Source organism: Urocitellus parryii, chromosome 12, assembly GCF_045843805.1.
Source record: "Urocitellus parryii isolate mUroPar1 chromosome 12, mUroPar1.hap1, whole genome shotgun sequence".
Classification (NCBI taxonomy): Eukaryota; Metazoa; Chordata; class Mammalia; order Rodentia; family Sciuridae; genus Urocitellus; species Urocitellus parryii.
Genome location: NC_135542.1, coordinates 3,452,501 through 3,479,194, shown reverse-complemented (window position 1 = coordinate 3,479,194; position 26,694 = coordinate 3,452,501). Strand labels below are relative to the sequence as shown.

At 46.1% G+C, this 26,694-nt stretch overlaps 1 protein-coding gene across 1 annotated transcript in view; it reads left to right on the top strand.

The window, feature by feature from the left end:
• Positions 1–26,694, top strand: part of Sh3rf3 (SH3 domain containing ring finger 3) — a 323,625-nt gene that overhangs the window by 194,331 nt on the left and 102,600 nt on the right. The window contains exons 2-3 of the mRNA XM_026379826.2: positions 1,050–1,325; positions 20,819–20,914. Of these exons, the coding sequence (XP_026235611.2) occupies positions 1,050–1,325; positions 20,819–20,914 (372 nt within the window). The remainder of the gene's footprint in view (positions 1–1,049; positions 1,326–20,818; positions 20,915–26,694) is intronic.

Genomic DNA, 26,694 nt, shown 5'->3' with positions numbered 1-26,694 from the left:
CAGAACAGGGCCAATTAGAGGAGCCCAGGAAGTGCCCAAAAACATCAGATCAAGCCTTAGGGTTGTTTGATGGACCTCACGTTGCTGGAGAACAGAAGATTGGAAAGAATTCTGTTCCCAATGCATTTTTAAGGCTGGTCATTCTTTGATCACCAAAGATGGCAGATCCTTTTTGGAGAGGTTGGGCAGATTTTGACAGGAAAGGCAGGGACCTTCTCCTGATGGTAAGAAGATAGGAAATCATAGTTTTGGAACAGACAGGCTACTGTATACAGCAAAAAGCTGCGTACATCCCTGGGGGTGTTGGTCTGCGTGCGACAGGGGACCAAGGACCTGGGAGTGGCCTCCAAGCTCCTCAGCCTGCCAGGATGTGTCTCGCTGGGAGAGGTTGAGCACATGCTGCTGGTGGAGTCCTGGCGAGGCCGGTGTGGCGTGATTGCTGCAGTGTGGACTGGCCTGCTCAAGGCCACCGCCCTGCACGTGTCCGGATTTGCTGTGAGGGGTCAGTGAGCTAGGGAAAGAAAGTTCTGTTGGGTCATACTTGTAGGAAATCTGGTAGCTTTTAGACAAAATTCCCTGAAAAACAGGACCCAGTGGGGAAAGGTTCTGCACAGAGTAATGACTAGGAGCATTCTGGAGCCCCGACCACCCAGCTCCAATCTACCGACCACTCCTAAGGGCGGGTCCTGGGCAAGTTACCCTCTGTCCTGGTGCCTCAGATTCCTCTCCTGTAGAGGGGGGTAATTGACTGCTTCCTTCAGAACCTTTCAGTGCAAGTGAGTTGGTCTTTGTAGAAGATCAGAGATCATGCCTGATCCTCAGGGTACCATTTAGAGGGGGACTCCCCTGACCAGGACCCTCTGGTCTCACTGTGTGCTTGTGTGCTCCTGTGACAGGCTGTCTGTACCTCTGAAGTATTTTCCACTTGCAGCGTGTTCTCAACATCCCCAAGACTCAGAAAAGCCCCTCAGAATCCCAGGCTGCCCCTGCAGGCCCCCCACATCAGGAAGGGCCGTTTCGAGTAACCACGCGTGATCTTCTGCTTCCAGAACCTGTCCCAGCTGCCCTGTGGCAAGGCCCTGTACAGCTACGAGGGGAAAGAACCCGGGGACCTCAAGTTCAACAAGGGGGACATCATCATCCTGCGGCGCAAGGTGGATGAGAACTGGTACCACGGGGAGCTGCATGGCACGCACGGCTTCCTGCCAGCCAGCTACGTCCAGTGTGTCCGGCCCCTGCCACAGGCCCCGCCCCAGGGCAAGGCACTTTATGATTTCGAGATGAAGGACAGAGACCAAGACAAGGACTGTCTGACCTTCACCAAGGTAAGGAGAGCCCCGCTGACAGCCGAGTTTGAACCCTGGCTCCTCCCTGGGGCCCAGGATACAGGATGCAGCCTCCTGCTCTGTGCCTCCTCAAGGACCAGCACTGGCTGCATCTGCTTCATGGAGTTTCTGTTGAATGATATGAGATGGCACCAGCAGACCCTGGGTCCACCCACAGCTGGCACAGGAGCAGGACTCCTGCTGCCCCAAGTCAAGATTTTAATTCCAGTGCAGGGAAATGAGTGTCGAGGATACGTGGGGTATCAGAGAGACTGCTGCACAGACCCGGGGCAGCTCACTGGGATGCGATAGCTGACGCCCAAGCAGGGCCTCATAGCCCATCCCGCAGGCAGGCCGGGCTGGGCAGGGGAAACTGTTTGAAATAGTCAGGGCCAGAAAATATATTTGCCCATGGAGTTGTGCAGAGGACCTGGTTTCGGCTGCCTTGGAGCTCCTGTTGATTGGTTATCTACTCCCAGTGCCTGACCACACAGTTTATCCTTACCCCTCCCCAGGGTTCCCAGGGGGTCCTTGTTCTCTGGTGCTCTCTCCTCTCTCCTTGTCTTGTTCTGTCTGCCTGTTCTTCCCCCACTGCACACCGCTGCCCTCCCCAGTGGTACATACCAGAGCTCTAATTCTGCCTTTCTCTTTGAGGCCCCTATTCTTCCCAATTCCTGGCGGCCACTGTGATTCTCCCTCCTTCCCACCGCCCCATCTGCTGGTGCAGAACATAGCTGTGGCACCGCCGCTCCAGGGAGGGCTACAGAAGTGCCATGCACACCATTTTTTTTTTTTTTTTTTTTTTTGAGCAAAATTGGCATGTCCTTGCCCGGCTGCTATTTATGTCTTGTTCTATTGTTCGTCCTGACAGTGAATAATCTATTTTTCATTCAGGGAATCCAACTCTTTCTTCCTTTCTTTCATCAAGGTGTTCAGATGCTAATTCCCATTGTCATGTGGCTGGTGCCACTTCCCAGGAAGCCAGCAGCACCCCCCTTCTCTCTCTCTTTCTTTCTTTCTCTTTCTCTCTGAGTGGCAGGCTTCCCAAGGTACCTTGCTTGCTTCTCTGCCCAGTGGACTCTGGAGAATCAGTCCTCAGAGGACCCTGGGGGCTGCTGATCCTCTGTGATGTCACTTGTGACCTCGTAGTATCCAGTGATGGCCTTGCTAAGAAGATAGGCACCAGAACTGTTTCAGGCTGAGCTGGCTCCAATGACAGAAACCACCAAGGTCAAGGCCCTCCTCCCAGGGCTTCCTAGGAGGAAATTCTGGGTCAGGAGAACTCACTGTGAACAGCTTCAGAGTCTGGGAGCTTCCAGGCTGGTCCAGTTTGTCCCCGTAGAAGCACATGTCTGCCTTGCCTACCGTTGCCACAGCCTTTTCCATTCTGGGGGCCTCTGGCCAGGACACTCGCCTCCAGGTAAAGACCAGAGCCCCGTGGACAAAAAGTCAAAGGGACGTTTGCCCACTTATTCTACAAAAACCTGCAGGACCTGGTTCCATGCTGCGCACTGTGCTGTGTCCAAGGACAGGCAGGCTCCCTGCACACTCCGGAGCCTGAAGTCTTGAGCTGGGGAAACCCAGGCCTCAGGCAAGTCAAGAGAATTAAATGTGCAAACGCCAACTTCAGAGGATGATGAGCTGGGCTGGATCATGCCTGGAAGCATGTAGTGAGGTTCTCCAAATTCCCCATGATTCCCAGAGAGTCCCAAATTCCCCAAGAGTCCATTCAGAACTTCAAGGGAGACTTCACATCAGTCCTCAGGGACACCTTACAGCTGTGCTCAGCATGTTTGGGGTGCACAGCTGTGTGAGCTGCAGTCTGTCCCCAAGGCAAGCATTGTCATGCAGGGCCTCTTCAAAGGTGACCTTGAGGTGGAGGAGACAGGTGCCAGCTGTGAGAGGGTCTGGGCTTTCCTGTCACTTGGAGGCAATGACAGTTCCTACAGGGACTGAGTTTTCTTGAATCTCATGGGTTCCTATGGACAATCAGAGACCCCTGGATGCGATTCTCAGAGATATTCATGCTCCGACACCCGCCTCCCACCATGCTCCACATGCCCTTTTTTCCACCCTCACTGTAGTCCTGTGATCCCCACAGAGTGAAATGTGGGAGAGGGGACAGCAACCTTAATAACCGTCCTGCTCCACGGGCACCTCTCAGTTCTAAATGTCCCCCTATCCAGGCTCTGAAAGACAGGGCAGCTCCTCAGGACTGCTCCTCGACTTGATCTCTGCTTCCTGTTGTGCCAGAGTCTCCTGAGGTTTCCCTACAGTGGGGGCAGCTGGCCCTGTTCACTGGCAGGGCCTGGAACAGCGCCGAGACCCACATGGTCACTGACCCCCACTTACTCACACTCCACGTGACCCCGAGCACCCGTCCTTCAGCTTCTCTGGCTAGTGCCAGCCGGTTTCCCTCCAGAGACCAGTTTGTCCTTTGGATATGTTCCTTTCTGGCCTCTGTAGGCACAGGGGGGGTCTGTAAAATGGTGCCGACTGTCCTCTAAAGCACATCATTGTGTTCCATTGGAGGCACTTAAAGAATCTTGAAGCAGGTGAATCAAAGGTAGATTTTTTACCTTCAATGCTGAATAGTCCTGTTAAAATGGCATTCATTAAAGTCGTTCTAAAACCAGTCTTTGTTTTATTTAAGAAGAGAATGAATAATTACCTTTTGTAAAGCAGATAGGAAAAGCACATTTTATGACTTCTCAGTAGTCCCATTCCACAAAGCTGGGCTTGTGTAGACACAAAGACCAAGGGCAGGTCCTGCCCACAGGGCTCAGGAGTGCTGCCCGCAGCTCTTCTTCTCCTGTTCCCTCTGGGTCCACAGCGGGGCTGGGCTTCGTGGAGAGGCACCTGTGAGGATGGCGACCCAGGGATGTGCTCTGGTGGCTTTAGGAAGACACTTAACCTTGCTGGTCCAAAGTGGCTTGACTTCATGTCAGTACACCAGTGCCCAGTCTATGGGGTCAGTGATGCACGACCTAAGAGCTGAGCTGAGCTTCGGGCTTGGCCTACAGAGGGCAAGGTGAATGCCATTTGTATTTGGCAGTTGAATCCCAGTCTCTTATTTCCTTTTAATAAATGTTTCTTGAGCCCCTACTATGTAACTCTCTGTTCACAAGGATGTCAGCATCATTAGGGGACTGTGGCTCTGAAGGGCTTGGCCCGCCTTATGTATATCCTCTGCGATATCCAGGAATCCTCAAAGGCAGGGCCTGGCCACTCACAGAACCACTTCTGCACCTGACTACAGAGGGTCCTAGGCTTGCCAGGTCACCCCAACTCCGCACAGTGTTGCCATGTGAGGAGAGAGCTGCATTGGGGGCCTTCACCTCTCATTCCCTTGCCTACTCCCAACCCACAGGGCCAAAAGGATGCTTTAGGTTGACAAATTTGACAAACACTGTTGGTGTCTCCATAAGCTCCTCCCATGTGACCTCCTTAAAGTCATCCCCTGAGTGTTTCATCACCATGTATCAAAAGCATAGAGGCATGTCAGGCATGATAGCACACCCGGTACTCCCAGCAGCTCCAGAGGAGGCAGAGGCAGAAGGATCACAAGTTCAAAGCCAACCTCAGCAATTTATTGAGACTCTGTCTCAAAAAATAAAAAAACAGACTGGGATGTGGCTCAGTGGTTACCTGCCCCCTGGGTTCAATCCCCAGTAACAACAACAACAACAACAGAAAGTAGAGCTCTCTCCTTTGTAAGCCAATCCAGCATGAATCCCAGATGATGTTCTCGGACCCAGGGGATAAACGCAGACGGGCAAAACTCAAATGCAGACACAGTTTGGGTTCTCAAGTCAGATGTAAGTTCAAATCACTCTTCTCGTATAGTGACTTTGGGGGCATTTCCTTAGTCCTTGAAGCTCTTTTTCACTATAAAATGGAGTTGATATTGGGTTTAGGGGAGCAAAGGCATTGGAAAAACAGAGCTCAAATAGGTTTTCCCATGAATATTTTCTTCCTGGTTCAGGAAAAGTTGTGGTTGTGCCTATAACTTACTCACAGAACATAAATGTCTTCTTAAGACACATACTGCATCCACAGCTGAGGATTTCCAGGGCTGCTCTGCTGCCCTCTTACTTTCCTGGTGGCCGAGTCTTGGAGAGGTTTGCTCAGGGTGTGAAATGGGCCAGCCCCTTATCTTGGCACCATTGCTCCATGGCCAGCAGAACCAGCCAACTGGGCCGGCCTCTGGACCACTCTGTCATCCCTGCTTCCTCCTAAGTGGGAATTGGGATGCTTTCCAGGCTGGAAAGACGCAAGAATTTTTGCCTTCTGCTTTTTCCATGACTCAAAGCGAGATGAGCCCCAAGAAGAGCGGGGCTTACTAACCACTCTCTCCTCCCTCCTGAGCACCCTGTGTCACAGCTTTTCATCACTGTGACCAAAATACTGAAAAAAAAAAACAACCGAGAAGAGGAAAAGTTTGTTGGGCTCATGAGATTTGAGTCTCTGGTCAGCTTACTGCATTGCTCTGGGCCTTGGGGTAAGGCAGAACCTCATGGCGGAAAGGTATGGCGAAGGAGACTGCAGGTAGGAAACAGACAGCAAGAGAGGAGTGAGGGACAAAATATAATCCCCAAAGACATGCCTCCAATAATGTACCTCCCCCAGCCACACTCCATCTGTCTACCATTACCACCCAGTAGTCCATTCAGATGATTAATCCATCAGATGGATTAATCCACATCTTATGTCACAGGTCTCTAAATCTAATCATCTCACCTCTCAACATTCTTATATTATCCAACATGAGATCTGGGGGGGCTACCTCATATCCAAACCATGACACCTCTCACTTTGGCTTTAGTACCCTGAAAAAGTCATCGGGGCCACGTGTGGTGGCACATGCCTGGAATCCTATTGACTCAGGCAGCTGAGCAGGAGAACAGCAAGCTTGAGGCCAGCTTGGGCAATTCAGCAAGACCCTATCTCAAAAAGTAAAAAGGGCTGGGGATGTAGCTCAGGTGTCCCTGGGTGCCATCCCTAATGAACCGTTACCAGGACACTCAAAGGGCCCCGTGCTCCTTACCAGGGGGAGTCCTCCTTCCCGACTCAGCAGTCATCCCATAGCTTCCTCCTTGTGCCTGCTGTGCCTCCCAGGAAGGAAGTGTTTTTTCTGACTGCCCAGCTCAGGGGAATGAGGGGAGAGGGACAGTGGGAGTGGACGAGGCAGCCTGGTGGCAGCTGCTGGACACCCAGCCGGGCTGCCTCTTTTGACATCAGGCAGGGTTTAAGGAAGTCTTTGCAGGTGAAGCTTGAACTAAATCTGAAGCTTTGTTAGAATATGTCCCCTGCCTGCAGAACAGGAGCTTCTCCCTGGATGAGCCAGGAAGCCCGGCCCTGCCCCAGCACTGCTCCCTGCAGGCGCCTCAGCCTGTTCTCCTTGGGTGGATGGGGTGACTTCAAGGTGGCGTCATATGGTAGGTGCCTCTACTCAGGATTCTCCATGGTTCCCATCTCCCCTTGAGTCACTGGCACAGCCTACACTGGCTCCAGGACCTGGGACCTGCACCCTCTTACAGACCTTTTACTGCTGGCCTCTGACCTGGCCTGGCTACTGTGGGCTCCTGATTGTTTTCCCTTCCCGGGGACCACTGAGTCCCCAGGGCCTGTGCATCTCCTTCCCCCATTCACAGCAAGGCCTTTGTCCTCGCTAGGCGTGCCCCAGCCCTGTGTGATGGAGCCTTGTGTACTTTGTGCTCTACCCTTCTCCTCCTGAGATACAGGTGTTTGTAACCTAGCCCTGAAGGCGGGTCATGGTCACTTACTGTCCATCTCCAGCACGGACACCCAGGAGGGACAATGGAGATATATCTGACCACGAAGCTGACAATGCTCTGCATGGCCTGAGTGAGGGTCTTGCTGTCGACAGTGTCCACTTCTTCCCATCCTTGGTCCTTGGCCCATTCATGCACTGTCCAGACATACCGAGCCCTGGTTGTGCTCCAGGTGCCAGCGTGGTGCCAGGTAGCGAGGCAAGCACCCCAAAGTCCCATCCTCCGATGCCCATGACTGACAGTGGATGGACAGACAGGAGAGGCCGTCCTGGGCATGTGTGTGTGTGCAGTAGGGTCCCTCCGAGCACCCAGAGGGTTTGACCTCTGACCTCTTCCCTCTCTCCTGGGCCCACGCTGTGACTGAAGGTTCCTTCCAGCCCAGAGGTGTCCTCTGCCTGGCTTTGAGTGGCCCTGGGCCCATGGCAGCCTCTGGAGTTCAGACAGGTGAGCAAGCCATCTGGAAAGTCATAGCTGCTGAGATGGCAGCAGGACCAGGACCAGCACCAGGACTGAGGCCACAGGGCTGGCCTGCTCTGGGGGGTCAGTGGCAGCCAAGGATTCCAGGAAGTCTGACTACAAAAGGCAGAAGTGACCAGAGGCACGATTCTGTGTCATTTCTCAGGGGAGGGGGAAAAAAAGACTGAGGTATTTCTGAGCTTTACCTTTTTAAAAGTTTCCCTTCTGTCGGAAAGATAGAATGGTTTGAGAACTCCATTTGTGGCCTGCTGCCTGTGGCCGAGCCAGGTCACAGTCAGACTGCAGCAGGGTTGGGAGCCCATAGGATCCTGCGCTCAAACAGACCCATGAGACTGGTGGCAGCCAGGTGTCACCTAAGGCCATCTCTGGGCTCTGGTTTCTTCCTGCTTCTTAGAAACGTTTTGACTGCAGGAGAGAGCAGACGTAAGGAAGTTTTGTGGCCTCCAGGAGAGGAGGCTGTTGGGTCTTCATACCCTCTTTGGGAACCATCTCCAGGAGTTGTACATGTGATGTCGACACACAGCGTCACAGGTGGCTAAGCACGTGAACAGCAAGCTTGAGGCCAGCTTGGGCTATTTAGCAAGACCCTATCTCAAAATAAAGAGTAAAAAGGGCTGGAGATGTAGCTCAGGAGTAGGGTGTCCCTGGGTGCCATCCTTCATACTCAGAAGAAAAAAATAATAAGCTGAGCGTAAACTATGAGGAGCCTTGGATTTAGGAGAATAAAATATTAGGGGCTTGGATTCTCCAAATCTCCAAAGTTTCAGCTCCTGTGATTTCAGGCTGAGCCCCAAAATGCTTGATGTGAGCTATGAAATTTACCAAGCTGTAACCTGAAAGGCCGTGTGGAAGGGCAGTGTGTTGTGCCGGCCACCCGCAGTCAGCCCGGAAAGGGCAGGCAGGTCAGCTGTGTGTGCTCTGACCCTCAGCTGCTGTTCTTAACAGAGGCCCATCTGTTTTTTCAGCTTTCTTTTTTCCCAGGTGGAAATGAACACAGACTTGGGAGGAGGTAGGCAAATGAATTAAAAACACAGGTAAATGCCCCTTATAGATCAGGGGTCTGATGGTGTCACCCAAGTCCTTTACACATTTATTCCCCCATCAAGCCTGGGGAAGAAGGGCAACATAGTCTTTTTGTATGAACTACTTTGTGTTCACAGCCCAAACTTAAAATCATTTAGGACCACCCAGGGATCACCTGAATGCCAAGGCGAGCCACAGCCATACGGCAATACCATTTGGTGTGTGTTCAAAAACTTGGAAATAGCAGGGAATAGGGAAAACAGCATATGGAGTCTACTGGCCCACAGTGAGTAATGAGCACTTGACATGAAACCTGCAAACGAAATTGAGTGTTGCCTCTGAAACGGAAATGATGCCGTGGAAGCAATCCTCATTCATAAAATCCTTGAGTGCTGCCATATTAACCCAGAAGCATGTCTAACTCACCTAGCAGTGATGTCTTGGGTGTCCAGTTTGGTTTGGTCTGCTCATCTACAGCAGGCAAAGACTGATAAATTAGGATGCGTTATCTAAATCCTGCTGCCACCTTTTTTTTTTTAAATAAAGTTTTATTGGTATGCAGCCATGATCATTTATTTATGTAATCAGCAGCACTTACGCTTCAAAGGCAGAGTTGAGCAGTCGGCCCACAAATCCTAAAATGTTTACTCTCTGATCCTTTCTAGAATATGGGTATCAACCTATGACACAGAGCACAGCTCTACTTGGCCTCTACTTGGCCCCTTCTGTCCCTGTATGTCACCCAGCATGACTCTGTCCACGGCAACCATGGGCCGCCATTTTGTTTGAATGCCTGTGAGGAGAGGGAGTGGGCATCCAGGGGTGCCCTTCTCCATGAAGGTCTGCTGAAAACTTGGCAGTGAACCTTTGCCATCTTCATGGAATCTTAAGTAGGTGTTTCTCCACGTACCAAAGAGTCTGCAGAATACTATTTCCTCCTTCCTTGTCACTCTGAAAGCACTAGTTTCTGAAACATGACAACCACCTGGAAGACCTGTTGTGATCCAGCCAATGAAAAAATTGGCCTGGGACCTAGAGAAGCCCTTCTTGATTCCAGAACATACCAGAATTCATACTGGCAACACACCAGAGTGGCTTTCTTTCATTGCCAGCACTCATGCGGTCCTCTTTGGGGACTGTCCCCATTGTGTGAGTTTGGGTCAGAGGCAGACCTGTGGGAAACCTTCCTAAACATTCATAGGCAAAGTTAGTTCCTTATTTTTATGTGTGAAGAGTGGCCAGCTCCCTGTACTCCAGTGTTCTCCCAGCTCAACTGAATAAGGAATTTGCGGATCCTGCCACCACGTGGCTGTATAATTTTGCATTCTTACCATCCATGAAAGAGAGTCCCTAATGCTTCACATCCTTGCCAGCATTTGGTATTCTCTAGGTTCTGAATTTTGGCCATTCTGATCAGTGTGTTGTGGTATCTCCTAGTCTTAATTTTCATTTCCTGGATGACATATGACATGGAGCATATTTTCATATTTTTATTTACCATCTCTATATTTTGGAGAATGCCTGTTAAGGTTTTTTGATGCATTTTTAAATCAGATTATTTTTTTCTTATTTTGAATTTTAAGAGTCTTTTGTGTATTTTGAATGATAGTCCTTTGTCATCGTCTTTTACAAATGTTTCCTCCCGGTCTGCCGCCTGTTTTCTCATTCTCTTGTCGTTGTCTTTTGCAGAGTCCAAGGTATTAAGTTTACTGAAGCCTGGCTTATCAATTCTTTCATGGATGGTACCTTTGATGTGGTCTACAAAAAGTCATTATAAGCCAAGCACACCTCTAATCCTAACCACTCAGGAGGCTGAGACAAGAGGATCACAAATTTAAGGCCAGCCTCAGCAACTAAGCAAGGGCCTAAGAAACTTAGCGAGATCCTGTCTCAAAGAATAAAAAAGGCTGCGGATGTAGCTTAGTGGTAAAGTTCCCCTGGGTTCAGTTTCCAGGACTGATAAAAAAAAAAAAAAAGTTATTGCCCAATCTAAGGTTATACAGATTTTCTTCTACATCATCGTCTAGGGCTTATGTAGTTTTACATTTTACATTGATGTCTGGGATTCATTTTGATTTAGGTTTTGTGAAGGGTATCAGTTCTGTGCTTTTCTTTTTTTAATTTTTTTTTCTTGCAACATATCCAGTTTTTCCAGTATCATCTGTTGAAAAACCATCTTTTCTCCATTGCTTTTCCTTTGCTGTCAAAGGTTGACTGTATCGATGTGGGTTTATTTCTGGGTGCTCTGTTTCTGTTCCACTGATCTGTTTGTCTGTTCTTTCAACAATGCCACACTGTCTTCACAGCTTTAAGTCTTAAGATCAGGCCTATCAGTCTTTGTTTTTCTCCTTCAATTCTGTGTTGGCTATTCTGAGTCTTTTGCTTCTCCATAGGAACTTTAGAATCAGCTTCTCAATTTTCATAAAATAACCCGCTGATATTTTGATGGGGTTACATTGAAAGTATAGATTAACTTAGGAACAATTGACATTGTGACCATCCATAAACTTACAATATGTCTCCATTTATTTAGTTCTTCTTTGATTTCTTTCATCAGATTTTCATAACTTTATTTTTTTTAGTTGTAGATGTATACAATATCTCTATTTTTATGTGATACTGAGGAGCGAACCCAGTGCCTCACACATGCAAGACAGGCACTACTATACCACTGAGCTCCTTTCATAGCTTTCTTATATAAATCTTGCACATATTTTGTTAGATTCATATCTAAGTATTTAATTGGTGGGGTGGCCATATAAAATGGTGTTGTGCTTTTATTTTAAATTCCACTTGTTCATTGCTAGTGTACAGGAAAGCAACCACTTTCTTATATTAACCTTATATCCTGCAACCTGTCACTTATTTGTTTCAAAAGTTTTTTTCTTGACTCTGTCAGATTTTCTTTTATTTTTTTTTAAAGCTGTTTGGGATAAATGACTCTCTGTCAGATTTCCTACCTAGACAATCATGTCATCTGCAAATAAGAATAGTTCTATTTCTTCTTTCCCAATCTGTACACCTTTTATTTCATTTTCATACTGCATGAGCTATGATTTTTCCATATAATGTCGAAAAGAAATGGTAAGAAGCTATATCTTGCCTCATCCCTGATTCTAATGGAAAAGTTTCAATTTTTTTCACCACTAAAGATAATATTAGCTGTAAGTTTTTTAAAAGACTATTTTTTGTCAAGTTGAGGAAGTTCCCTTCTATTTCTAGTTTTCTGAGGGTTTTTATCATGAATGGATGTTGGATTTTTGTCAAACTCTTTTCTGAGTTTATGGATATGAGCGAGGGGGTTTTTCTTCTTGAGCCTATGAATGTGATGAATCGCATTAATTGATTTTCACCTTGCATGCCTGGGCTAAATCCCACTTGTACATGGACTTGATTTGCTAAGATTTTGTTGAAGGTTTTTTGTCCATGTTCATTAAAGATATAGGTTTATAGTTTTCTCTTCTTGTGATGTTTTGCCTGATTTGGGAATTAAGGTGATTTGGGCCTCATAGAATGAGTTAGGAAGTATTTCCTCATCTATTCTCTTCTGGAAGGGAGTATAAAAAATCTGTATAATTACTTCCTTAAATTTTTGTAGAATTCACCATTGAACCCATCTGTGCCTGGTACTTGTTGGAAGTTTATTACTGATTCAATTTCTTTAATAGATATAGACCTACTTTATAGACCTATTTAGATTATCTTGTATCTTTCAATGAATTGTTCTGTTTTTGTCTGGGTTATCAGACTTGTGGACACAGTTGTTCTTAGTATTTCTTGATTGTACTTTTAATGTTCATTGGACATGTAGTGATCTCATCTCTTGTTTCTGATATTAGTAATTTACATCCTGTCTCTTTATTTCTTAATTAGCCTAGCTGGAAGTTTATGGATTTTATTTATCTTTTCAAGATCCCATTTTTGGTTTCATTGATCTTCTCTGTTGATTTTTTAATTTTTTATTTCATTGATTTCTGTCCTAATTTTTAGTGTGTATTCTATTTTATTTACTTTGGATTTAACTTGTCCTTTTGTTCTAGTGTCCTAAAGTGGAAGCTGAGATTATTAATTTTACTTCTTCTCTGATATATGTATCTAGTGCCATAAATTTTCCTTTAATCACTGTTTTCACTGCATCCCACAAGTTTTGGTATGCTATGTCTTCTTTTTTATTTCGTTCAAAACATTTTGAAATTTTTCTTGAGTTTTCTCCTTTAACCCAAGTGTTATTTAGAAGTATATTGTTAAATTTCCAAATATTTGGGGGATTTTCCAAGCTATCATTTTGTAGCTCATTTCTGGTTTAATTCCACTGTGGTCTGAGAGTAGACAATGTACGATTTCTAGTCTTTTAAATTTGTCAAGATGTATTTTATGGCCCTAAATGTCACTATCTTGGTGAATGGCCCCTGTGAGCTTGAGAAGAATGTGTAATTCACTGTTGTTTGATGAAGTATTCTATGGATGTCAATTGTATCCTGCTGATCGATGGTACTGTTGAAATCAACTATGTCCTTACTGATTTTTTGCCTGCTGGATCTGCTCATCTCTGATACAGGAGTGTTAAAATCGCCCACGATAACAATGGATTCATCTATTTTTCCTTGCAGTTCTATCAGTTATTGCCTTGTGTCTTTTGACACTTGATTTTGTCTTTTTGGAGAATTGACTCCTTTGTCATTATGCAGTGCCCCCTCTTTAATCCCCCATGATTCTCTTTGCTCTGAAGACAACTCTGTCTGAAATAAAGAAAGCTATCTTTTGATAAATGTAAATACTGTCTATCTTCCTCCATCCATTTACTTTTAACAAATTTGTGTGTTTACATTTAAAGTATGTTTCTTATAGATAACATAGAGTTGGGTCTTGCTTTTTGACCCACTCTGGCAATCTCTTAATTTTTGTATCATATCATTGATTAGTGATTATACATTTGTATTAAATGTTGCCCTTGTTTTTTGCTCCTTTATGCCTTCTACTTTTTCTCTCTTTTGTGGTTTTGTGTGAGCATTTTTAGTAATTTTCATGTTGTCTCTTTTCTAAGCATTCTTTTTTTTTTATTTTGTACATAAAACAAAATTTTATTTATTTATTTATTTTTTGTATCCTATTTATTTATTTATTTATAATTTTTTTATTGGTTGTTCAAAACATTACAAAGCTCTTGACATATCATATTTCATACATTTGATTCAAGTGGGTTATGAACTCTCATTTTTACCCCGTATACAGATTGCAGAATCACATCAGTTACACATCCATGTTTTTACCTATTGCCATATTAGTGACTGTTGTATTCTGCTGCCTTTCCTATCCTATTAAGCATTCTTTCTTATTACTTTTTTTTCAGTCATTGTCCTGGAACTTGCAATATACATTTACCACAAATCCAAGTCTACTTTCAAATAACCATACATTGCTTCATGGGTAGTGGGAGTACCTTGTAGTCACAAAATAGTCTTTACTTTTTCCTATCATCCCTTTGTATCATTGCTGTTATTTTCCTAATATGTAAGCATATGTAAGTGTGTATCTAGACACACTCACATAACAAGGCATAATCAAATGCGTAATCTCTGATATTTTAGCAAATTCTTATTTGTTAGATCAATTAAGAACACGAAGAGTTGGCTGAGGCTGTAGCTCAGCAGTACAGCCCTTGCATAGCATGCATGAGCCCCGGGTCCAATCTTCAGTATGGCCATTTTACTGTCACTTATTCCTTCACTCCAGCAGTTAAACATTTTCTTTCCTTATGTAGGTCTGAGTTTCTAACCCTTTTTACTTTCCTTCTTTCTAAAGAGTGTCTTTTTTTTTTTTTCTAGTTGTCGGTGGACACAATATCTTTATTTTATTTCTTTACATGGTGCTGAGGATTGAACCCAGGGCCTCACTCGTGCTAGGCAAGCGCTCTACTGCTGAGCCATAACCTCAGAGTATCTTTTAATATTTCTTGCAAGGTAGTGGCAACAGATTCCCTCAGTTTTTGTTTCTCTGAGAAATTTGTATTTCTTCTTCACTTTTGAAGGATAATTTTGGAAATGAAAATAGAATTCCAAGTTGTTAGTTTGTTTTTTTTTTTTTCCTCTGAATGCCTTATTTCACTCCACACTCCTTCTGCTTGCATGGTTTTAAGAAGTCAAATGTAATTCTTATTTTTTTTCTGCATATAAGTTTTATCCCCCTTTGCTTTTATTCTATATCTTTCTTTATTTTTAATTTCCTCTAGTTTGATAATGATATGTGTAAGTGTAGTTATTCTGACGTTTATCCTGCTAGGTGTTTTCTGAGCTTCCTAGATCTGTGACTTTGAGACCTGACATTAATTTGGAGAAATTCTCCATCTTATTATTTCAAATACTTTCCTGTTTGTTTCTTTCTTTCCATGGTATTCTCATTAGAGGTATTTCGTCTCAAGTTCTTGGATATTCTGTTCTGTGTTTTTGTTTTCATCATTGTTTTCTGTTTGGGGGGTTTCTGTCATGATATACTCAAGCTCAGAGATTCTTTCCTCACGAGGAGCCATGTCCTGTCACTCCATAAGCCCATCAAACACAGTCCTCATTTCTGTTGCAGTGTTTTTGATCACTAGTGTTTCTTAGAATATATCCATTGCTCTGCTTACATTGCCCATCTGTTCTTTCAGGCTGTCTACTTTATCCACAAGAGCCCATAGCATCTTAATTGCAATTGTTTTAAATTCCCAGTCTGCTAATCCCCACATCACTTGCCATATCTGAATCTGAGTCTGGTGCTTTTCATTTTCAAACCATGTTTTCTGCCTTTTAGTATGTCTTGCCATTTTCTCTTGATGGCCAGACATGCTGTACTTCAGAAAAGGAACAACTACAAATAGCCTTTAGTGGTATCGTGGTCAGGTGGGTGGAGTGCAGGTGTGCTGAGAATTCTGTAGGCCTGTGGTCGGGTCTCAGTCTTTGTGAGCCTGTGATTCTGGGCTACGAACTTCACCTTGCTTCTTACTCCCTGTGACCTTGCTTATTAGTTAGGCCAAGATATTTGGAAGGGGCTACCTTCCAAATATGGTTATGCTCTGATCAACCCTCACAGGATTGTGTCTGGTTAACCAGTTTCCCCAGGGCAGACCTTGTAAGGAAGAATACCAAGCATTGGCACCTTTCAAAATGACTCCCTTTCGTGCCCTGCTTCCAACAGGGTATTTCTCTTCAACATTTACCATAAGGATCTTGTGGATCTCCTGGAGGTAAAAAGTCACAAAGGTGCAGGCTGCTGTGACTGGGTCCCCTGGAAGATTTTTCCTTCAGACTTGTGCATGCTGACGCCTCACAGTCAGGTTTCCCTGCCTGGCATGGTGGCTGGAGAAGTGGCCATTCCTGGGTTTCTGCTCCAGGAAGCTGTGATTCTCTGTATTCACCTATTGATGATGCAGTTTGGGGGGGGCAGAGGTTTCCTGTGACCCCAGTTCTCTTGCAGATCTGAGAAGCACAGTTGGTTTTTCAATTTGTTCAGCTTTTCTATATGTTTTCAAGATGGAGCCACTTCTCAGGTGCTAGGTTAGAAACTGGAAGTCACACTATTAACTTTTTTGATTGGATGGTGTGTGTGCTGACACAACTTTTACAACCAGATCATAATGACAATCAGTGCAGAGGTTGTATTGAACTATAGGCCCCAAAGCTCTAGTTGCTGTTTTATTTCTTATCAAAGAACATTTATATCATTTAATTTTTAGCCTAACTGCAGGAATTTATGGTTATCTGACAGATTGGACGTTTTTGTTTGCATCAGTCTCCCCTGCCAGTGATTGTAGAGGAGAGCTAAGGTCCTGACACTTTACAGGTTATCTGTTCACTGCATTGTGTGCAAATCAGTTTTTTCCTTCACAAAAGCAAGGTCAACATTTCTATGTATTTATTTAGCAGTATTGGGGATCAGACCCAGGATGTTAGGCAAGTGTTGTACCATGGGCTACATCTCCAGCCCTTTTTAAATTTTATTTCTAGATAGGGCCTTGCTAACTAAGTTGCCTAGGCTGGCCTCGAGCTTGCGATCAATCTTCCTGCCCCACCCTCCTGATCTATATGCACAATCATTGAACAATTCTTTGACCAAAATTAAGTGGAAAATAAAAATAAAATAAACTTTTGATTTTTGACTTTTCTATTTTCTTAAAGATTTCAAAGTGAAGTGAACATATCCAGAGGTATAAGAAAATCTTAGGCCTCTTGTTTTCCTCCTGTATTTGTTTTCTGGTTTCTGAGACAATTCTATTATAAAACAGGTTCATATTTATTGTAGAATATCTAGAAAATATAAAAGGGCACAATAATTGAAGCCAATATACCCTTTCCCTTCTCCTAAAGTTATCTGCTATACAAATTTTGGCATATACATTGTCCCACTGTTTCTAAGTGTATGTATTTTTATTTTTTTTCCTAAAAATTGGGTCATATTTTAAAATTAATAATGATATGTTCATTTAATGGATGTTATACAAATGGGTTTTGAATCTTACTTTTCCATTTAAAAATAACTACTGGGGGGGTGGCTGGGGTTGTGGCTCAGCAGTAAGGTGCTCGCCTAGCACATGTAAGGCCCTGGGTTCGATCCTCAGCACCACATAAAAATAAATATATAAGTAAAGGTATTGTGTCCATCTACAACTAGAATATAAATATTAAAAAAATTTTTAAAAAATAACTACTGGGTCTAGGGTTGTGGTTCAGAAGTAGAGCACTCACCTAGCATGTGTGAGGCACTGAATTTGATCCTCAGCACCCCATAAAAATAAAATAAAGATATTGTGTCCAATTATAACTAAAAAAATACATATTTAAAAAAAAATAAAAATAACTACCAAGTCCACTTAGTAAATTATGATATGTTTTATGATATGCTATTAAAAGGGTGAAGGTGATCTATATGGACAATCATTGAACAATTCTTTGACCAAAATTAAGTGGAAAAAGCAAGACACAGAATAGTGTGGAGGGTGTGCTACCATTTGCATATTTTTGAAAGCCATATGCTTATGTTTGCTGTGTGTTTGACTTCAGTTTTTCTCTAGTTTGACAAATACCAAAATGAACATCCTCAGAGCTAAGTCTTTCAAGACACTGTATTTTCTTAGGAAAAAACATGGCATGTTCAGGTCAGGGGGTATTACAAGCTTTCAAGGCTTTGATGATTGATGGGAACTGACAGACTGCCTGCCCTAAATTTATATCCCCACCAAAATGGGACCGTGCCTGTTCCCTGCCTACTGGCCGCCCTGGTGAGTCACTTTCATATTCATCCATGCTAATTTGACAGGCAAAAAGAACAAAGAAGAAAAAAGAGAATCTTCTCAGTTAAAATTATATTTCTTTGATTTCCAGTCAGGTCTAACATTTAAAAATGTGTTTAATGCCAATTTGCTTTTCTTCTTTTGTGAGTTCCTGAATTTTTGCCCTTGGCTTATTTTTCCTTTTAAGTATTTGTCTTTTTCTCCACTGTCATTTAAAGTCTCTTGATAGCTAGGATAGGAAGCCTTTATCTTGCCTATATTCTGCAAATATTTTTCTAGTTTATTTGATTTTTTGTTTTGCATTCATTATTTTTAACATAGAGGATTTAGTTTTTCTTCAGCCAAATCTTTGTTATCATACTTCAAGATACCTTCCCCAGCTCAAGATTAAACATCTATTCATATTTTCTTCTTAGATATTCAAGTTTTTAAAAACACGCCTTTAATCCTTATGGAATTAATTTTGGCATAGTCACCGAACCATGTTTTTAATGGCTAGCCATTTTCTAACCGATTACTGCTGGTACCTTGGAAAGCCAAAGATGTTTGTGAATTTATTTTAAAATTGGCAGCCTTTCTCAAATTCTTATTCTGATTTTTAGTTGCTACTCTTTTTCTAGATAAAATATATGTAAATCCATCTTTTTAATATTTATACTTCTTACTTTATCTTCTTTTATTTCTTTGGCTCTAATTTCTCAAATAGCATTAGATAATGGTCTGGATCTTTGATTATTTTCTTAACCAGAATTAATCTGGTGTCTTTTTCCTCTGTGTGCATGTCCCTCCCACCCGTCTTCCACACTTGGCTCTAGTTGGCACGCTCCCAGGGCTGAGCATCTGCAGGAAGAAAGCCCTGTGAAACAGCATCTTGGAGTTAAGAACTGACTACCTCACCCACATGAAGGGACTCGGTTCCCCTGAATGCCTGTTGCATATTTCTGGTGTATGATATGAATCATAAAAAGTGGTACAACCACTTGTCACTTAATGACAGGAACGCTCCTGAGCAATAAATACACGCACCAGTAGGCAATTTCATCATTGTGTGAACGTCACAGAGGGTACTTACACAAACCTGGATGGCGAAGCTTACTCCATACCTAGGAGGCGTGGGACACCTTTGAAGCACAGCCTGTTGTTCTGAGGGCTATGATGACAACCTGAAGTTAAATCAAGCACAAGAGAAATCAATGCAATCAAGAGGGAAGGAGACCCACAGGGGTATACAAAATTACATACAAGAGGAAGTGAGGGGAAAGGGGAAAATACAAGGGGGAGAAATGAATTACAGTAGAGGGGGTAGAGAGAGAAGAGGGGAGGGGAGGGGAGGGGAGGGGGGATAGTGGAGGATAGGAAAGGCAGCAGAATACAACAGACACTTGTATGGCAGTATGTAAAACAGTGGATGTGTAACCACTGTGATGCTGCAATCTGTAAAAATGGGAGTTCATAACCCACTTGAATCAAAGTGTGAAATATGATAGATCAAGAACTATGTAATGTTTTGAACCACCAACAATGAAAATTAAAAAAAAAAAGAGAGATACTGCAAACACAAGACATACGTACGAGGCAACTGCTGGTGTAACACCGCGTCCTGTTCACAGTCAACTTTCTTTTCAGTAAGCAAGAATACACTCCTAAATCATGGTTAGAACGGACAACATAGTAAACACATAAGCCAGGAACAATCTCTGTCGTCAAGTACTGAGTGCTGTACACGATCTCGTGTGCTCTGCTTTCTCCGTGGATGACGGTGCAGGAGATGTGTTCTCGGTGCAGAGCACTGAACCTGGCTGTGCCCTCTGGGTTCTCTGTCGGCTGTGACCCGATCCCATCAGGTGGTTCCCTCTCACCTTTGACGAACACCCCAAATTGTGCAGCTCCTCACCTCCCCGGGGGCAGCAGCTTCCCCGATAACCACAGGACTGCGGAACACGAGGCCCATGACAGAAGGAGGCTCTGGAGAAGACAGACGGCCCCTTCAGATCTAAGGGGGCTACTCCCCGAGGCTGCCTTGGGCCGTCACTCCGCTGCTGACAGGGGTCCGGGAGGTTTTGGTGGGAGAAGTTAGTCAGACAGCCCTGGGGTGCAGGGTTCCAGACTGTGTGCTGCTTGCTCAAGGAAAGACAGTCCCAGGAGAGTGACTTGGTCAGGGGCGGTGGGGAGCCAGAGGTGGCTTCTGTGGGCACCCCAGTCCTGCCCAGGGCCTCCCTGCGGTGGTCTCTGCCCTCCCGACACTAGCTGTGGCTGTTTGTCTCTCCAGGGCTCCTCCCATTGCCTTGTTGGTCCCCATCTCCTCTCAGGCCTGTCTCTCTGTCACCCTGCGTCCTTGCCTTTGCTCTGGGGCTCCTGGCACCTCTGACAACACCTGAGTATTTCCTTCCTCACCGACAGTCTGTCTCCCAGGCTTGGCTCCCTGGAAGGCTCCTCTTCCTTCCTCCTCCATCTGCTTCCACTTTGTACGTTTGCACTTGGTCTTGTCTGATACGCCAAAGAGTCTAAGAGGGTTATTCAAAGCTTTATGTACTCACGACTCTAAATAAATGTAGTTGGATCGGGTTATTTCTCTTTTTTGTTCTTTGATGAAGCCAGAAACTTGAAACATTTTCTACTTAGCTGAATTTATTTTTATTCAAAATATTTTCATTTCATTAAATAAATAATAGAAGCACATGTCTTAAAGTGCTAACTCTATTGTAAAACGCTCGGCTTTTCCATGGAGGGATCTCTGCAGCTGTGATCAATAGCCTCAGAGAGACAGAGAGAGACAGAGGACAGCTGGGGAGGCGGAAGGTTGCTTTCTCACATGCCAAAGTCCGAATGGACAATGCCCCCTCGTAGGATCTGTCGCTGGCCTCAGCTGTACTAACCAGTCTCTTCCTTCCCTTCTTGGCCTGTGTCTACTTGGTGGGCTCCGGAAACCTCAGGATGAAGTTTTGACGGTGATCCGGAGAGTGGATGATAACTGGGCCGAAGGCATGCTGGGAGACAAGATCGGGATCTTCCCCCTGCTGTACGTGGAGGTAAGCTCACCGGTCCCCGCCCCCCGAGTTGCCGGGGGGTTTGACCCTAGAACCCCTTTCCAAGGGGGAACTCATTGCCCAGCGCCGAGGTGACAGAGTGGCCACCAGGGCCTTCCATGCAGATGGCCCAGTGAGTGCGCTCAGGATTGACTGGGGTAGTGCTGAGGGTCCATCCCAGGCCTGGCCACAGCCTTGTCACCCTGGGCCAAGGAGGACAGAACCTGCACCTTCGCCCTTCTCCTGATGCTGGTTCCTGACACCCATGTGCTGGAGACTCCCAAGTCCTGCCGCACTTGTCTCCTAGCCCGAGGGGAGAGGAGTTTGCACCGAGGTGGCATTTCCTTAGACACTGTCAGCCAACGTTGCCGGCCACCCATCCTCTGGGGCTGTTGGGTCATTTGTGCCCCCCAGTCACTCAGCAAAGGTGACCTGAGGCTAATTCAGGGCCTCTCAACTTCTTGTCTGTTTTCTGAAGCCAGGAAACACTCGGGTTCGGTAGTGGTAGGAGAGTTGCTGAGCGGGGACCATCTGAAATGCCAGTCTGCCCGGCGCTGTTGGTGGGGAGGAGTGTTTGCCACAGCGTGTGTGTCCGCCATTCGTCAGGGCAAGGCGACCAGCCACGTGCTTACATCCTGTTGTCACTAATTATTTCAGCGGATGCAGACCGAGTGCCAAATGCTTCTCAGTGGTTCTTACTTTAATCTTCCCACAACATGGACCTCTGTGAACAAGGAGCACCCCCACTTTGCAGATGAGCAGACAGAGGGCTGCCAGGCCCCTCAGCGGATACCTGCAGGGCTGGGGCGGAGCACAGGCGGTCTGCTTCTAGGCTCAGCTCTTCTTTCTGCTGCCCAACACGTTCTCCCACCAGTGACCTGCACTTCACTCAGCGAGAACTTTCCGCCTGCCACTTGGCACACGGGCCTTGAGATGCCACCCCACCAGGTGGTGTGTGGACGCCAGTACACGCTCGTGAACAACATTTGCCATTGTCTCCTTGTCTACAGAGTCCTGTCACTGTGGCATTCTGGGCCCTCTGTAGGGTGGTCCTCAGCTATTTTCCCAGTTTCATCTCTCCCCCTTCTTCCCCTCTTCCTGCCTGGGTCCGGCTGCAGCAAAATAACCGGGGAGTGACGAATAACTTGTGTACGTTGATGCAGCAGGAATGGGAGCCGTTTATTGTAGGGCAACAGAGCTATTTATACATTTTGCACAGCTTATCTTAATTAGCATAAACTAGATACATCAGTCAACCAATAAGGAATCTCCACACTTAATGGCTCACTTTTGTTACTTCTCAAACCACTCCCTCTGACATTTTGCCAGGCACCATCCAGACTTGTTTACGAACTCTAACATTTCTCTGGCAAAATACCAGGTGTTATTTTGACTTATTTACAGACCTTAACATTTCCCCCTTTTGTTTAATTTAAATAAAGACCATAGTGGTTTTTACAGAAACACCATAAATAACCTGCTACAAACAGAAAGTGAGGATACAAAATATAACAATACCAAGCCAACTTATGGCTCCATGCAAGAAGCCCTTGGAAAAATTATACCAGCAATGACACCGTTTGCAAAGATATTGAGTTACAATTTGTTGTAGATTACAGTTTGTTGTCTCAGTCCAGGTAAAGCAGTGTCTCAACAGATTAACTCACAGTCCAGGTAAATCACAGTCCAGGTCTGCAGGCAGCTAGCTTAAATCACAGTCCAGGTAAGTTCTGCAGGCAGCTAGCTTGATCCAAAGTCTCGTCCGCTTTTCAGCCGAAATCTCCTCCAGTTTTCAGCAACACTGGAAATTCTTCCACCCTCGTCTTTACCGGCACTGGGATGAAGACAGGAACTCCGGATGGCTAAGAAAATCTTGTAGCATTCTACTAAGAAAACAACCTTCTGAACAATTTAGTACATTATCTCAAGGTTTTTTACATTTGAAATAAGCCTTAATAGTGCTCATTACTCATTAGCTTCCTGGTGTGGGAGAACCATTGTAGCTTAGTTATTGGCATTGAAAATGACCAAACATCAGGGACGCTGGTAGCATCTTCTGCAGGCTGTAGCATCCTGGGCAGCCCCAGATGGCCCCAGGGAGAGTCTTGGGAGTGTCCCGGACTCAAACTGCTTCTGAGCACAGGGAGCAAGAGCCTGAGAGACTGTGCCTCCAGGTCAGGTCTAGATTTGGGCTCCCGGCAGTGGAAGAGGCGGCTGCCGCCGCTGCTTGGAAGGTACTTGCTGCACCATGACCCGCTTGCGCACATGGCAGCCGCTGCACAGATTCACGCACCCTCCGGTAACGAAAAGCATTTAGTAATAGCCTTTTGCTGCAACTTTTTTTCTGATAATCCTTTTTTTTCTGAACTTTCTTTTTCTTTTTCTTTCTGACTAGAGTTCCTGGGCTTTTATCAACACCTGCCCTAACTATTCTTGGTTTCATTGGGGTGTCTTCTTCCCTTAGTAATTTACTTCTCACCCCTTCCATATTTTCATTGCAAAGACAATACAATACACTGAGACAAAACAAGACACAAACATACTGTATCAATCTTGTCCATTTTCTCCAAATGGCCATTTTTCATCTCGCCCTATCTGCCTAGGGACGAGCAGATTGCTCCCGTCCTATCTATGGACGGGCAGCTTTTTTTCGTCACTTACCCCCGAGTGTCCCGGGGCTCCCTGTAACGGGCCACCATCTGCCGGGGTCCGGCTGCAGCAAAATAACCGGGGGGTGACGAATAACTTCTGTAGATTGATGCAGCAGGAATGGGAGCCGTTTATTGTAGGGCAACAGAGCTATTTATACATTTTGCACAGCTTATCTTAATTAGTATAAACTAGATACATAAATCAACCAATAAGGAATCTCCACACTTAATGGCTCGCTTTTGTTACTTCTCAAACCACTCCCTCTGACATTTTGCCAGGCACCATCCAGACTTGTTTACGAACTCTAACATTTCTCTGGCAAAATACCAGGTGTTATTTTTGACTTATTTACAGACCTTAACATCTTCCCTAGATTTTCGGAAACAAGTTTATCCCACATTTACCTGGATAAGCGACCCAGGAGATTCTGAGACCCTCCTGTGAAACCCTTTGTCTTTACCTGCTAGCCTCCACGGGAACTTCCGTGGGGACAATGAGTGGCCCTGACCGCAGCCACAGGGTGGGTCGGGTCTGTGCCCCCCCCCTAAACATTGGTGGGACCAGGGGGCAAATGGAGCTTCCTGCTGCAGTTCATGGGGTCGGCTTTCACCCCACCCACCTTAGCCAGCTCCTCCAGGGAACTCAGGGCCCCATAAGCAGGTACTCGTTCATGACCACATGCTCAGTCCGGGCCAGAGAGACGTTGGCCCAGGAGTAACCAGTGTTCCTGGTTTCTGTTGGTTTGCTCGTGGCTTTAGTCAGGAGAAGAATGACTGGAACGCAAGGTGGGGACCACCCCCGTGGTAAGCAGCAGTTGGCGAGACCCAGTGATGCAGGAGGAGTGTCCCCTCCACACGGTCTGTCGGCAGTTGGCAATCCCATGCTCGCAGAGGACAGGGCCTTGTTCTGGATCTGGAAGGAAGGAAGACTGAGAGCCGCATTCACTTTGGCCCTGGGGCAGTGGAGCTTGCAGGAGGCCTGGGAACTAGCCGTGTGCCTGTCGAGTGTCTGACCGTGGGTAGGCTCTCGCGGTGTTTCTTCCCTACCGTGTTGTGTTACGCACAGAGACAATGATAATTCAAGAACATGAACCAAGGAGGGCGTGACAGGACTCAAACTCCCTCGACTGGCTCCTTGTCAACCTCAGTGTGTCCCTGTCTCAACCCTGGTCCCTGCATCTTGCCGTTCAGGGGTCACAGAGTCTGAGACCTGCCCTCCACAGGCAGAGAGAGAGAGAGAGAGAGAGAGAGAGAGAGAGAGAGAGAGAGAGAGAGAGAGAGAACATTTTAATATTTATTTTTTAGTTCTCGGCAGACACAACATCTTTGTTGGTATGTGGTGCTGAGGATCGAACCCGGGCCGCACGCATGCCAGGCGAGCGCGCTACCGCTTGAGCCACATCCCCAGCCCCTGTCTGGTCCTTTCATTTGGGCCTTTTCTATCTGAAATGTCCAGAGCAGTGACTTCAGATTTCAGTGAGCGTCAAAGTCACCTGGAAGCTCTGACCCTGGCCCTGAGGGCCGGAGGCAGTGGAGGCCTGGCCCATACAGCACCCCGAGCAGTGCTGTGGGGTACCCTCACATTGCCACTGCCACCTCCTGACCCCAAGCCCAGTGGCCTTTCCTCAGTCCCCATCCTTCCGACTTCTACCTTAAACATCCCTTTCCTCTTACTGCCATGTTCCTTGGCCATAGACTTTGACAGAGTCCCCTGCCACGCCTGACCACCTGCTCATCCTGGGTCCTGTCCCTCACGCTGCCACATGGGGGTCCTCTTGGGGCCTCCCCTGGAATGCCAGGCCCTGTCCTGTCCTCAGACGCTCTCCATCGGCATCTGATCTGAGCGCACCTTTGGGGGAATGTGCTCCTGCTCTCCTGGTGAGAAGCCCCCGTGGGCCAGGACCCACAGCTGATAATGCTTCCAGCCAGAATCTATCTGCATATTCTCTTTGTCAGGAATCCTGGTGAGGAAACACTTCCCAGTTGAGCTAGGAGCCCTCCCCGACTGACCTTCAGGGTCTGCTCCCGCTGCCTGCATTCTCCTAGGCCCTTGCTGGCTGCATTCCAGGGTGTTCAGAACGGCCGCCTCGGAGAACTGGTCTTAACCTGGAGATGAGCCCAGGGAAGCGTCATCCACGCTTTTAAAAAGCAAATGCCATTGTGTATATTTAAGGTATACAACGTGTTATAAGATACATATATACACAGGGAAATGGTTACTATGGCAGAGCAAATTAGCATATCCATCATCCCACATAATTACTCATTTTCCCCTGTAGCAAAAAGCAGGCATTCATGTAGCTCTGCCTGTAACAAAAAACCTGGAATGTGATCCACTATTCCCTGTTAGCACCTGTGGTCCTCACCCTGGACCTCAGCTCTTCTGACTTGTTCATGCTGCATCTGCTCCTGCTTGTCCTTTAACCGACATCTGCCCGTCCCCTCCCTCCTTTTCCTGGTGACCACTATTTTATTCTCTGTACATTTGACTTTCTTTTAAAGTCTGTATGTAAGCGAGGTCAGTGACTGTTTTGCTTCTGAGTCTGGCTTATTTCACGCAGGCTCACGTCCTCCAGGTCATTCATATTGTAGCAAATCTGCACCAAAAGGAGGTTTGTAGGCAAGGTGCCTAGAGTTCCAGCTTCTCCAGAAGCTGAGACCAGAGGGTCGCTTGAGCCCAGGAGTCCAAGGCCAGCCTGAGCAACACAATAAGATGCTGTCCCAGAAAAATCACACTTAAAAATGAAATAATTAAAAAATTTGAAAATAAAGAAGTTGGAGAGGAAACTTGTCAGATTCCACGCAGCCCCATGGGTGAGACCGGGGAGGTGGGAGCCACCCACCCAGCAGAGGCCCACTGCTGAGACAAGCACCCCTCAGCCAGGCCTGGTCAGCAGCACAGTTTTTCAGAAGTGGGGGTGAGACCAGGTGTAGCCGTGGAGAGGTTGGACTCCGTGCCTGTAAGGTGACAGCAGGACGTCTCAGCTGAGGTCGGGGATGCTTAGTGCAAAGGGGATGGTGTGTCTGATTTTGCAACTGGAACCTCACACCTCCATCCGGAGTCCCTGGGGGGCTCTGGGACATCTCCAGGCCTCCTTGTTTCGGAGCAGAACCAGCCTGTGTGAGAAACCG